Source organism: Neophocaena asiaeorientalis, unplaced genomic scaffold (assembly GCF_003031525.2).
Source record: "Neophocaena asiaeorientalis asiaeorientalis breed wild unplaced genomic scaffold, Neophocaena_asiaeorientalis_V1.1 scaffold150, whole genome shotgun sequence".
NCBI classification, from domain to species: Eukaryota; Metazoa; Chordata; class Mammalia; order Artiodactyla; family Phocoenidae; genus Neophocaena; species Neophocaena asiaeorientalis.
Window position 1 is genome coordinate 22,443,875 of NW_020176571.1, and position 14,766 is coordinate 22,458,640.

The 14,766-nt window shown below is 33.6% G+C and overlaps 1 protein-coding gene across 4 annotated transcripts in view; it reads left to right on the plus strand.

Annotated features, from left to right (window-relative positions):
• CCDC91 (coiled-coil domain containing 91) overlaps positions 1–14,766 on the plus strand; it is a 378,567-nt gene that overhangs the window by 85,620 nt on the left and 278,181 nt on the right. For all 4 annotated transcript variants that reach the window (XM_024733359.1, XM_024733361.1, XM_024733360.1 and 1 more), the window contains exons 2-3: positions 4,455–4,497; positions 6,860–6,938. In XM_024733359.1, the coding sequence (XP_024589127.1) occupies positions 4,468–4,497; positions 6,860–6,938 (109 nt within the window). In that variant the 5' untranslated portion in view covers positions 4,455–4,467. The remainder of the gene's footprint in view (positions 1–4,454; positions 4,498–6,859; positions 6,939–14,766) is intronic.

Below are 14,766 nucleotides of genomic sequence, written 5' to 3' on the forward strand. Positions count from 1 at the left end.
AATTTCTTTTATTATTATTTTGTTGATGATTTCTTATCTTTTGTTTTCTCTGTTCTGTCTTTCTAGAGTTCCTAATAATTAAATATTACATATTCTAGACTGGATCTTGTAATTTTCTTATATTTTTACTCTGATTTTCCATTTCTTTTTCTTTTATACTCTTCTTTTTAAAGGAGATTTTCTCAGCTCTATTACCCAACCTAAAGTTTTTCATTTCTGTAATCATTTTTATTTTCAAGACCTTGGTCTTGTTTTACACCCTCCCCCCCCCAAAAAAAAAATTAAAGCTTCTTGTTCTTATTTCATGAATGCTCTGTCTTCTGTTCTCAACTCTCTGAAGGTATTAGTTATAGTTTTTATTTTTTAGAAAAATTTCTCTACTATGTAGTCTTTGTTTATTCCATTTTTTGGTCTCTGTTTTTCATATTAGATACTTTCTTCATATCTTTGATTGTCCTTGGCAGTCTGCTCATATGTTAAGAGTTAGATACTAATAATAAAGTAGCATACACTTACATAATGGTTAAAGTGTATCAGACATTGTTCTAAGTGCTTCATCTATTTTAACTTATTTAATCCTCATAATGACTTTAGGAATTGGTTACCACATTGTTATTATTCCTATCTGACAGATGAGGAAACTGAGTCATAAAATGTTAAATAACTTGCACAATATAACACAGTAGGTCAGTGGCAGAGCTAGGATTTGAATCCAGGCAGCCTGACTCCATAGTCCCTTCTTTTAACCATTATACTTACTTTGTCTCTTATTGAAATAAGGAGCAAATGGGAAATTGTGTGTGGGTAGGGTTTGTCAAAGTAGTGTTACCTGAGTGAACTGTTTCTTTGTGGAACTTCTGATGAGGTTCTTTTTCATGGGTTGATTAGATTCACCAGAGAAGAATCTTCTAATTTGCTGTTCAGAGGTTGAAGCCTGGCAAGTGGCAGTTTGGTTGCCGAGTGGTGAAAGAAGACTGAGGAATGCGTCTGAAAATTTAATACAACTTTGACTTAGTCACCTGTCTCTGGTCTTCCAATCCAGAGATTCTTGGTTTTACCCTGTCCAAGGAATAAACCTTCAGTTTTCTTCTGTGATGAGGCATTGTAAGTTGCCCAGTTGTGCAGATTCTGGGAGGGGATGGTGGAATATATCTGACTGTGACTCTTATTTTGAGTCTCATCTTTACCCAACTTTCTGCGTTGACCAGTCTTGAGCCTTTTGTGGTTTCTGTGATGTAAACGTGATTGATTCTCATTTTCCCCACTGGTAGTGTAAGGTTCATCTTCCTTGTATTTGCTTTCAGTTTTTTTTTTTTTTTGCAGTTTTTTCATTTTACCTATTCTTTGACCCTGTGTTTATGTGAAAGCAAACAGTCAAATCTTTGCTTGCTATCTTTTAGGAAAAGATTTTGGGAAAAGACTTGAATAAGATGGGTGTTCTTATTGTGCCATTTAAAATTCTCTAAGTCTCTTGAAATAAATCTCAGATGTCTCCTTTTACCTGAAGCATTTCATGGTGCTCCAACTAGACATTTCACCTTCTGAAAATCTTTTTCTCCCCCCTTGGATTTTTTTTCTTCTTTCGTTAAGACCCTTTTATATTTCATGTTATATTTGCATGCTTTTCTTGCACACTGCCCTCCCTTCCACACCAGGCCGTAACTCTTTGAGGACCTTGAGTGATCTCTTCTATAGAGTTGCTTAATAAAAATGTTACTTTAAGTGTTGTGTATGTTTTTCTTGTGAAATATCAGCAATATATTGAATACTGAGGTTAGTTAAGGAGGGAATTAAAATAATAGTGCAACAGAAGAGATTAAATTCAGATGTAAAGAAGCCTGAGAATTGTTAAACCTAGATATTATGAAATCTTTCAACATAACAAAGTATACATCTTGCCCCCTGCCATGACACAAAAGAATGAACTGCATGAACTGTCAATTTTTTGACCAGGCTCATAATTTTATAACTTAGATGACAGATATATTTGGCATTGCTATGTTATATTTGCAGTTTAATGGGATAATGTTAAATGCTAGAAATCTTCCCAAAGGTTTACAAATGCACGGTAGGCAAAACAGTGTTCTCAATGTATTGGACTAGCTAAATCCATAAAGAAGCCCACATTTGTAATATTTCCTTTTAAAAACTAATTTTTAGTTTTTGTATTTTGTAAAATTGACTTTTACAAATCAGTGTTGTTAATTTTGCTTCCTCCTGCTCTTTAAAATGTTCAGAAGGAAACAGAAACTGTTTCAGAATTTGAAACTAAATTATTCAGAGAAAGGTTATTGCTTTAAAATAATAATGTTTATTTCTCTAGTACTGTATTTTAAGAAACTCAGGGCACATTTGTCTTTTAAAATATATTAGTATTTCTTTGAAAATAAAGTACAGGAAGACTAATCTGCATTTTAATGTGTAATAGTTGCTGGGGTATGGAAAGCATCGTGGTCACTAATATGTTCTTTTGTAGAGCTAAATCAGTACTTAGGAAACTGATGGTATTTGGTTCATTACGACAGGCAAACAAGCTGAAATGATTGTTAGGCATGGGTGTTTGTTTTTGTTTTCAAATTTTCTGGCACCTTACAAATAACTTATTGGGATATGACTTACGAAAACACATAGAAGCATTACTCTAAAAATTCCAATAGTTTGAAACCATGTTATTTGGGTACAGTGTTTGTAGATGCTAAAAATATCTTTTAATTGTCTCCTGAGATTCGTGGGACACATGTGGAAAACACAAACTTGGTGTTTATAGTTTGACTCGGTTAATTCTCAGTATCCATATCACTCTTCTTTCATAATGCCTTCATGAAAAATGTAATCACATACAGATTTCTATTCGCTTGCAACACAGAATTAATGTGAATTCCATTTCATACTAACCACCATCAAAAGTTTCTGAAAGTCTGGTTTATATTTTTTAAGTGTATGTGGATGAGTTGCTTAGCTTTGATTTTTGGAGAAGTACATCTTTTAAAAATTTTTCAACAGATTGTTAAATTGTGGGTAATGGTGACAATACTGGTGTCATATTCTGATTAATTTAATGTAGTCCCTTTTTATAATGTGTTTCTGTCTACATATTCCTTATAGTGTCATTACCTACTGAGTTTCTGTGAAAATAAATTTTCTTTGCCTATTAAAACAAAGCAATCCTTGAGATTGTTTTTTACTGTTTATTTTTCTTTGACTATCTTTGAGTTTTATTTTTGAAGGCATTAGTATTAATTTTAGTGACAAGGCAAAACATGGCTGTAGATAACTACTGCTTTATAGCTCAAAGCAAAATGCCTTGGAAAATACCTTTAGAATTAGAGCTTAGCATATGATTTAATTTGCCTAGCTGTTTTTTTTTTTTTTTAGAAGTTGGAGAAGATTGTTTTTCTGTAATCAAGTCCGTTTAGTATTACTGGGTCAAGAAAACTATAATTAATATTTGAATATATTCACTTTTGAAAGAAAAGGAAACCAGTTACTGAACAGAGTATCACATCACAATTTATTGTGAATTTATTTTTTGTTTTACTATATATCACCTATTACTCATTTTACCTTTCCAGGTTTTTTAGTTCTTTCACTGTTTGTTAGATAAAAGCATCTCCTTCTTTCTTTCTTTCTTTTTTCTTTTTTTTCCCCAAAGCCCATGCACTCATGGTTTTATCCTTTTATTTTTATGATGTGCATTAGGACAAAATAAAGCATGTATTATCCCACTGCTTGTCTCTCTTACATACTTTAAGGGTAAAGAAGAGAGGTATTCTGGATATTCGCTTGTGTTTTTCTCTTTCCTAGTCTCCATGAATACATGACTTGATTTATCTTGATCAGCCTAGTAACTTGCTCCACATTTTTCCAAAAGTGCAAAGCAGTTTCAGCTAAAAATACACATATCAAAATGCTCCAGAAGTTGTGGCCACAGCTCAAAAATGCTGATCAATTTTGAAAATCTAAATCAACCTCGGCCATGAAACCGAGGGAAGAACCTTTGTGGTGTGGGACAGATTTCCAAAAATTCACCACAGTCCTGTTCTGAACTGGAGTTTGTGCTGATGTTGCCAGACAACTGAGGAATAGATGCAAAAAGCAGGAAGCATTATTGAATTGAGCCCTAGTGCCAATTTGGGAAAAGCAAATTAAAATGTAAAAGAATATTTTTCCACTCCTGGCGTCTCAACATAAAATGGCAAAATACATGGTTGCTGAAAAAGTCACAGAAATTGTTAATTTTGCCAGAATGGCTAATTTTGCCAAAAAACCTCAGTCTTTTTGTGTTAAAAATACATATGCATATAGTTAAAATATATTTTTTAACCCAAATGAAATAGTTTTAATTTATAAACAAAAAAAAAAAATCAAAATGTATATATACCTTTAAGTGAGAGAAGTGTCTTGACATAAATGACTCTGTGTGTGGGCTTGTTTCAATGTCTTCTGTTTTTCAGGTGCACTTAAAGAATGGATGATGATGATTTTGGTGGTTTTGAGGTATGTGCTGTTATTTACCTTATTTTGCTTATGTAATTGTTTTAACTTTGTGGGATTATAATAGAGTATACTAAATGTATTATTTATCATTGGTGTTCATGATCCTTTCTTGATCCTTTTGAATATAACTCTGGACTAAAAAATGAAATCAAGAAAAATTAAAATATATTCCCTCTGAAAGTTAACACTGATTTATTGTTATTGAACACTTGGTCATGACCATAGGAACGGTTTAAATTGAGGTAGTTAAGTACTACTAGTGGAAGCAGTAAAGAAGAGGTTTGGGAAATTGTCTGCAGATGATTTTGCTGGGATACATGTCTTTTAGGAAATACTTGTGAGAGGAGGGATGAATATTGAAGATCTGTCACACATTTTCATGCTTACACCTGTAATGAGTTGATTTAGTATATTAAGTACACGGCCTTTTGGTGGCTTATAGAGCTAATTGTTTGCACTGTTGGATTATTCTCTTAGGTTTTAGTTGGATGCTTTGTAAGGAAATTGTTAGCTGAAGAAGCACTGTCTTTTCCTTAATCCTTTTCAGTGTGTGTTCGTTTTATTGAAATATTTTGTAACCCAGTTATTTTTATGGAGCCAGTATAGTCTGGCAGGAAAATCTCTGGATTAGGAGTCAGGATGCCTGAGCTCAAGTCCTGGAACTACCATCAAGTGAGCTCTGTGATTTTTGCTTTTTTCTTTTTCTTTAAGAAAGGCCTTTACCTAGTTTGGAACTTGGTGAAAAGGAGATTGTTAGAGATAGGGACTGTAATTAATGACGTTAATAGGAGAAATGAGATATTAAGTATATATCCAGTGCTCTGAATGTCATGAAAGAATAGTGTGAGTTTAGGTTAGGATCATTTTCTCTTCTGTTGATCTTTAATAGCTGTTAGTATGGAGATATTTAGAATATGAACTTACCTGTTTTCTTCATTTCATCTAACACTGTTTTTTGTTTATCACATTTGTATATTTCCTGTATTCGCTTTAGTATTTTGGGATTTGTTGGGTGACTGAATCTTATTTATGTTACTGAATCTTATTATGCTACTTGATTTATTATATCAGAGGAAAAAGAGTAAATAGTGTTTCTTAGAGTAACAGTTATACTTCAGCGTGTATTCAACGGATCTGTTCCTTTTAATATTATATAGGTACAAAGTTAACCGGCCATTCCAATTTAATTACAGTTGTTAGGGTTCTTTCTTTCTGTATACTGTTATAGAAATATGGAAGGTCTCTATCCTTGGGTATATAAACGATGTTTATTTGTCATAGCTTGTGGAGAGTAGCTACTGTATTCTACGTCACTTAGCTCCTGTGGCAGATTGCCCCAATTGACTTCTCCTACCTTATTATGCTACTTGATTTATTATATCAGAGAAAAGAGTAAATAGTGTTTCTTAGAGTAACAGTTATACTTCAGCGTGTATTCAACGGATCTGTTCCTTTTAATATTATATAGGTACAAAGTTAACCGGCCATTCCAATTTAATTACAGTTGTTAGGGTTCTTTCTTTCTGTATACTGTTATAGAAATATGGAAGGTCTCTATCCTTGGGTATATAAACGATGTTTATTTGTCATAGCTTGTGGAGAGTAGCTACTGTATTCTACGTCACTTAGCTCCTGTGGCAGATTGCCCCAATTGACTTCTCCTTGGCTGACAACTCAATGCAGAATCCAAGTTGAAATTCTGGCTCTTTTTTTCAATGATAATTTTGCTGTGACCTGAACACTTAAGAGAGAGAAAGCTCTGCACTGTTACCCACAAGCTCAACATTCAGTAATTGACTGCCTCATAGTTTTAAAACTGTTTAATAGGAGGCTTTAATTTAAATGTCAACTTTAGGAATTCTCTAAATGTTGAATGCTAGTAAGTTCAGCTGGTAGATTATTCAAGGATATGGATGAATCCTGTTTCTTTAGGTTGATCTCTTTTTGGTCTTGTGATAATTAATGAAAAAGATTTAGTCTCTAGACTTTTGAAGAAAAATGGTGTATTTTTCTTATTTACATAGGTAAACGCTGTGGTAGTTAGTTTAGAATACTTAGATATAAAGTTCACAAATGAAAATGTGATTAAGGATATATGAAATTAAATTTCATTGGCAGGAGGTATATTTGAGAAAGGAAGGAAGAGTTTTACTCAAAGATATAGAGCACAAACACTGGGGGTAGTCTCTAGTAGTGGGGGGTGGTAGCAATGAAGACTGAAAAGCAATTGAGTATTCAGAGGAAATTTGAAAATGTGTGGGGTATTACAGAGAATTACATTTGCAGAATTGGGAGGCTTGATTGCTTAAATAGCATTTATACTTTTCAGATTTTCTAAAATAATTTTGCATTTGTTTTATAGGCTGCAGAGATTTTCGATGGTGGAAGTGGTGAAACCCAAACTACATCTCCTGCCATTCCTTGGGCTGCTTTTCCTACAGGTACTACTATATAGTAACTAGGAATATTTTTTTCTTATTCAGCATTTTTGCCTTTCTTTTGAAAGCCCCTTTCCTACCTTTTCACTTTGCCTTCTTTGATCTGAAAAATGGAATGCCCCAAATTTAACATAGTTTTTTCCATAACAAATTATGGATTGAGTAACAATTCTGCAATGGTGGCTTGAGGCATGATTCCAAAAAAGATATCATGAACATTAAATAAAATTAAAGTACAATTGACATTTCCAAATTTGTCTTTGTTTTAGTAAGGTGAGGTGCCAACTAATTTTTTTAGAGTGTCCATTTCATTAATTAAAGACTCCTTCTTAATATTCTAAAAATATTATAAAAATGTTTTGTCATCCCCAACAGTATTTAAATTTAGACGTTTTTCTACAGGAAAATCATTCAAAAATATTAAGAATTAAGCCATCCAGGAAATTAAATACCAAAATAAATTCCATTATTGTGAGGTATTTTATGGAAGACCTAATGTTCAGTATTAATATAATTCTGTCTAAATAATACTTTGCATTTTCTTTTTGTTCTGCTCAATCATTGTGAAGTCAGGAGTCGAAGATGAAAATACCATTCTTCAACAGCTCTGCTTCATCTTAGATTATTAGAGTTATTCATTCTACAAATATTTTTCCAACACTTATTATGCATGAGACACTGTGGGGACATGTCCTTTACTTCAAGGGCAGGCACATACATATTTGTAATATGAAGCAGATTTGTGATTTGGGAAGAATGATGATTTCATCATCCATTCGTTTAGCAAATGTTACCTCATGCCTGGTGTGAGTCAAGTACTGTCCTTGAAGTTGCGTATATATCATTGATCTGGGCTTTGAAGGATGCATATAATTTCAATAGGCAGAGATTGGAACGGGGAAAGATTCTGAAGGGAGAAAAATGCTTGGAATAAAGGTGTAGATGTGGGAAAGAGGATGGCACCATTAGGGTGCTCATTCTTGTTTGAAGGCTCTGAATGTGTTGTTTCCTTTGCCAAGAATTGCTCACCTTGCTTCCCACTGCCACTCTCTTCCACTCCCTTATCATATAAACTCGTGTTTGTTTTATGTGTCGTTTCTTACTTTAATGTTTCTTCTTCTGGGAAGCCTTCCCAGAGAACCTTCTCATATCTATGTGCACCTATTTTCTGGCTTTCATGTTACACTGTAAGTTTTGTAAGGTACCATGTCTGTTTTTCCTATTGTTATGTCTTAAATGCTGAACATAGTGCCTGGCTTACAGTTGGCCCTCAGTAAATTTTGTAGAAAGAATAAAGAAAAACGAATGAATAAATGAATGAGTGAATAAGTATCTGAATAAATGACTAGATTAGGGTGACAATGGGAGTGGATAGGAAGACTTGAGATAGTGATATTTATATGATGATTTAGGATTTTCAGTGTGCTATTATGTTTTGTTTATTGTAGGTAGGGCAACTACATTATTCCTGTCATACAGATGATGAAATGACAGTTTATAAAAAGTTTTGGAGTTTGATACAGATCACTATGTTTAGGAGTGAAATTTATACTTTCATGTTCTATCATGAAATAAAAATGAAATACTTTCATGTTTATTTTCAGTAACTCTGTTTTTTGAAAGAAGCATCAACAGGACTATCTGACTGACTGGCTGTGAGGGTGAAGGAGGAATCAAAATTGATTTTTAAGGTCACGAGCCTCGGTTCTGGAAGGATGGTATTACCATGAACAGAAACAGAATTTAAAGGAGTTGGTTTGGTGCAGTATGAGGCCTTAATGAATTTGTCTTAGACATGACTATTTAAAGTACCTAGAGTTCAGAGAAAGGTGGGCTGGAGTTCTCTGTTTGGGAGTTTTTCCATTGATATGACAGTTGAAGTTGTAGGAGATCACTGGGGGAAACAACATGTAGAGAGAATAGCCTTAAGTAGAGGAATTTGGATGTCCATAGTTAGAGAACAGGAGGAAGAAAAAGAGACCAGAGACTTGAGAGATAAGGAGAGTAGGGGCTAGTGCAACACAGACATAAGGAGTAGAACATTTCAAAGAAGGCATGGTCGCTGATGTCAAAGGCTGTAGGGAGGTCAGTGAGATTTGAGACTGAGAAAAACCCACAGACAGTCCTAAATGTCATTGAAGGAAATGGTTTCAGCAGAGTAGAAGTTGAAGCCAGATTGGACTTCTTTACTTTGCATGAAAGCAGGAGGAGTGTTTGTTTTCCTATAGTTACTGTGGCAATGTATTAAAGTATTGTATATTGTGAGCAACTTATTATTATATGTCACATCTCTATATATCTGTATATTTGTACGTCAAGTCCTCAAAGCCTAAGGAACTAGAATTAAAGAATAACCCCTCTAGGGTACACACACACACACACACACATTGTCTCTCCCTCACTGAAAAAATCAGACCTGAAGAAAGTACTCTTTTTGGATTTCCTCAGTGACTTGCAGAAGTGAAGGAAAACAAATCTGGCCAAGAGCTGAAGTTAGTGGCATGTTAGGTGATTGCTCAACAAAAGCAATCTTTCTCCTTTGTTGAATATAGTTTGTCTTCCTCTGGCTGCTGGATTCTGCCTCGGATTCAGGTATTTTGAAATTGTTTAGATAAGAGTGATGTGCACAAGCTGATTAGCGTAACAATTTAATCATTTCCGCACTAAATCCAGAAAAGATAGGAACTCTTTAAGAGATCTAAAGCAGATTCTTTCCAGTTTAAGAAGACTAGTATTCTCCTTTTGTCTGTTTTGCTACCTATACTCTAGCTGTCTGTAATCTATATGAAAAATATTTTTAAGAGATGACTATTAGCCAAATTTTACCACAGCATAAAATCCAAGAAGATTATTCAGAAACATTTGGTTTAAATTTTTAAAGTGCTTTGGGGAGAATAGAAATGTTCATTCTTGGGGTTAAGATAAATGATCGTGTTAAGTACGGAGTGTAGTGGCTTAGCGTGCCTAGTGACTATCCTGCTTTAGGGCTGGTGGTTAGTTGTAGGATGATTTCATAATAGCAACTGGGATAATTTGTCTCTCAGAATGTCTGTTTTTAGCCTTCAATACTGTTAATGAATTGAGGTACCTTGGGACGTGCATTTTTCTGTAATATTAGCATCATTTATGTAGTGGGAACTTTTAAAATACCAGATTATATGCAATGCTGATAATGAAATTAAAAAATTGCCAGTCAGAATAAGTGAAATACTCAGGTTGGTTCTTTACACAAATTATTATCTCTAGGCCCCTCCCTCATCAGAGGTGTGGCATCTAACTTATGATATGTGTCTCTACACTTCCTTTATCAAAGGAGTCGGAGAATGTAAGTGATGAATGAATACGAAATTATGAATCTCCTTTTTTCCTCTTGCCTTTACTCTCAATAAAAGTGTGATGATTATTATTTCATTTCAGTGAAAGCTACTCAATGAGAAGAATTGCCTCAGTCATTTTCCTCCCTATTTCATAGCCTTACCCTCTAGCTTGTCTCCATGGCTATTGTTTGAACCCTGTGAGCCAAACTGTGATCTACATTGTTTCTAGATGATGTCTGTTCCTATCTGTTTGCCATTGCTTCTGGTTGTCACACCTTCCCTCAACTCCTGTCTGCTTAATTGAGTCTTATTTTTTCCTTTAAGAAAAAACATAGTGTTTTCACTGTTTGTTCCATATCTCATAATTGCTCCTCCTTCTGAGCTACTGTATCATTTTTTTCTGCACCATTTGCTTGGCACTTAGCTTATGCCAATTTGTATTTGTTTAAAATTGTGGTAAAATACGTATAACATAAAATTTACCATATTAATTAGCTTTTTATTAGTTTTTTTATTGGAGTATAGTTTATTTACAATGTTATATTAGTTTCTGCTGTACAGCAAAGTGAGTCAGTTATACATATCCACATATCCACTCCTTTTTAGATTCTTTTCCCATATAGGTCATTACACAGTATTGAATAGAGGTCTCTGTGCTATACTGTAGGTCCTTATTAGTTATCTATTTTATATATGATAGAGTATTTTATATATAGTATATAAACATATGTATTATATGTATAGTATTTCATATATAGTCAATCCCAATCTCCCATATATCCCACCCCCCCACCATATTAATCAGTTTTAAGTGTACAATTCAGTATTTTTAATTATATTCACATTGTTGTGCAACTAATCTCTAGAACTTTTTCATTTGTAAAACTGAAACTCTGTAGCCATTAAACAATAACTATCCAATTCCCCCTCCCCTCAGTCCCTGGCAACTATCATTCTAATTTCTACCTCTATGAATTTGACTACTCTGGATAGCTCATATACATAGAATCATCCAGTATTTTTCTTTTTGTGATTGGTTTATTTTACTTAGCATGATATTCTCAAGGTTCATCCATGTTGTAGCATGTGTCAGAATTTCCTGCCTTTCCTAGCCTGAATAATATGGTATGTACAGGGCACATTTTCTTTATCTGTTCATTCGTCCGTGGACACTTGGGTTGCTTCCTTTGGCCATTGTAAATAATGGTGCTATGAACATTGGTGTACTAATTTGTATTTTTAAAGATATGATTTTATCAGTATGACTTCCATCTCTGAATGTCTACTTTAGTCTAAGCCTTGGAGGGCAGAGACCGTGTTTTAAACATTTTTTAATCAAAAGTACCTAAGTATAGCATTGTGCCTTGCTAATCAGTAATTGTTTCTTGATAATTAATAGAGCAGATTTACTTTCAAGTAAATCTTTTTGCTTATTTTAATTCTTTGAGGGTATTTAAGTAGTTTTTTAATCACAAGTTAGAGGAAGGCAAACTTAAGCTTTCTTTAAAAATTATAGTAATCTTGGAAATCTTAGATAATTATTCAAAGATGGCTAAGAAGCTATTTCCTCTTGGGCTCAGTTAACTTTCCTGGTCATTCCCAATTCAGACAAATAACCTGGGGATAATGGTTAGTAAGAGTAGTCACAGATTCTCAGAAAGAGAGAACAGCTATTTTGCTATTTTTTTCTAATTTTTTCCCTGGTCCTACAGTGTGTAGGCAGATAACAGTAGAGGACAGCAGAAGTTAGACTAAGTTTTAGTTCAAAATATTAGGAGTCTAGAAGCAGCAATAATAGTATCCAGTTCTTTTACCTCCTTTTTAAAATATTATTCTTCTAAACATTTTTCCCAAAGAAAAATCATTCCAGATTTTTCATAGCATGAGATATAAGGAAGTTTTTGAATTTGCTTCTTATAGAACTATATTTTTTAGAAAAAAATTTCTTTTTGGCTAAGAAATCTCTTGTTTTTTCAAAATCATTCTCAAACAATTAACTATCTTTTGTAAATTTTTATAAGACTGGTAATACTCTGCCTTTTAGGAAAGTAACTTTTCGAAATGAATGTCTATCTTCTGATATACACGTTTATATACATACAAATGCAAATGTATATATATATATATATATATATATATATATCATAATGTAGACATAAATAGATAGATATTCTCATTTCTTCCTTTTTCTCCACTTTTACCTTCCAGTGCAAGTTATCTTTCCTACCATACCCTTTTGAAAGAAGGACTCTATCTTTACTTGACCTTACAAGTTCTAAGAACATTAGACTGTTAGTCTTAGTTTGGCTTTAGTACATTTTTGATTATGTTTTCTGATTGCAGCAGACTCAAAGTTTCAGAATCCATGATATTTATTTAAATTAATTATTTGCTTGTTTGTTCATTCACTAATTCACTCATTTATCACATGTTTGAAAATATACTGTGTATCAGACACTAAGTGCCATGTGCTGTGGACCAACTTATGCTACTTTTGTGATACTGTATGAAATGTGTCATCTCAAATGACAAGGTGTCTCATGAAATGTAATGTTGATACTAGCAAGTGCTTTTATCAATAACTTTAGTTTCAAATCTGTGATAGAGGTTGCATGAAAAGTATATTAGGTCAGAAAGTGTTGTCATGTTGCCATTGTGTACAGTGTGGGTGGTGCTGTTTTAGAGGCAAATGACTGTTCACTTTTTACTTTAAACTGTATAAATATAAATTGCCTAGAAGGCGAGGTGGGAGGCAAAACCTTGAATATTGTCCTTTCCAATATGTTTCTAAGTTCCTTGCAGCACTACACAGACCACATTAGACTGCATTGACCATCAAAGGGAAAAACAAGTGGTCCAGATAGATACTTTAATCCAAATTAGCTCCTTCAAAACAGCTTATATAGAGGGCAAACTAAACTGTCTTTTCACAAGCCGACCCTTTAGAAGGAATAATGGGAACTGGACCAGCAGATGTTGAACCAAATAACTTAGATGTGGTTCACTTTGCATCTGGAGCTATTTGCATACAAAGCCAACAGGAAAGTTCAAACATTTTTCTCAAGACATTGGCAGAGAGAAACCTGGAAGACAGATGCCTTTTTGATTTCATGGTTCAGTTTTTCCATTCTCCATTCTCCTGGCCAGGAAAACCTAGGACAACAAACCGGCCATTTTGTTAATATCCCATTACTCTCCTTGCTAACCCTGTTTTTCCAGTAGAATCTGTTACACATCTATAAGAGCTCAGAACCTGAGTCCACACATTTTTGTTTGAGAAAAAATTGTGATTTTTTTTTTTTCAGATTAATCTGTGGTTTGCACATAGAGGTAGTAAACCATAACTGAATTCATTGGTCTGATCTATATTTGAGGTAAAATTTGAAGGTGACTTACTCCATATTCACATACTGTATTATATAATAGGCAGTATAGGTAATGTTTGAAAACTTTTGTCGCTTCTACTTTGTATCCACATTGGACATTTTTTGCCAGGACATAAACTGGATTTCCATTGTAGTCTAATAATTTTGTAATATTGTCACACTGGGTATTTGAATGGAAGATTGCCAGATAGCTGCTTTTTGCTACTTCTTGTATTTTTTTCTTACCTCCCAGATTTTTAACTCACCTTTATTTTTTCTGGAGCCAGTTTTTATAAATGATGACTAAGATGGTAACTTCTATAAAGCTGTGAGTTATGGCTGTACATGTAAGTATCAGTCCTTATGTGGGTTTCAGTAATTTATGACAATTTCTGTCTTCATTAATGCATATAATAGGAAATATATTAGTGATATTTATTATGACTTTGAAGATTAGGTTTGTAATGTAGTTTACAGTCAAATATCTCTGGCTATGGAATGAGGAGTTCTGCTTTTTGCCTTCAACTAACTGTGTAACTTCTCTGAAATTCAATTATTTAATCTGTAAATTGAAGGGCTGGACGATATCTAAGCGTTTTTCCAGATTTTGAGTTCCAAGTTTATTTGTAAAATTTTTTCTGATTACAGTGTCTGTAATATGAGTAGCTTCCACTAGGTGAATCATGGTACCTCATTTTAACTGCATGGTCAAACTGACACAGTACTAATCTAATAAATTACATTTAGTCTAAGAACATAGCTGTAAACATAGAACACAAATGTTACTGTGAAGAACTGTAGTACTAAAGAGAAACTTGGTCCCTTTCTATGTATTTTAGTTATTATCAATTACTGTTTAAACTCATTTTTTTCTGGTGTTTTATGGTACAGTCTTTATCTCTTTTATCTGATTCTGAACTTATTAAAAAGACAATGGTTTGATTTTTAGAATATTATAGAATACAGGTACAAATTTTTAAAATAGAGCTTTGTAGGGATTTTTGCACATTATTAAAAATGATGAAGTCTTGGCCGTGAATCTTTTTTCTATAAGATGAAGGTAGTGCTCTGATTCTTGATGATCACAGTGCTGAGTTAGCCAACACCACCACCACCACCAAAAACTTAGGCTCTGTCTTGCTCAGTAAC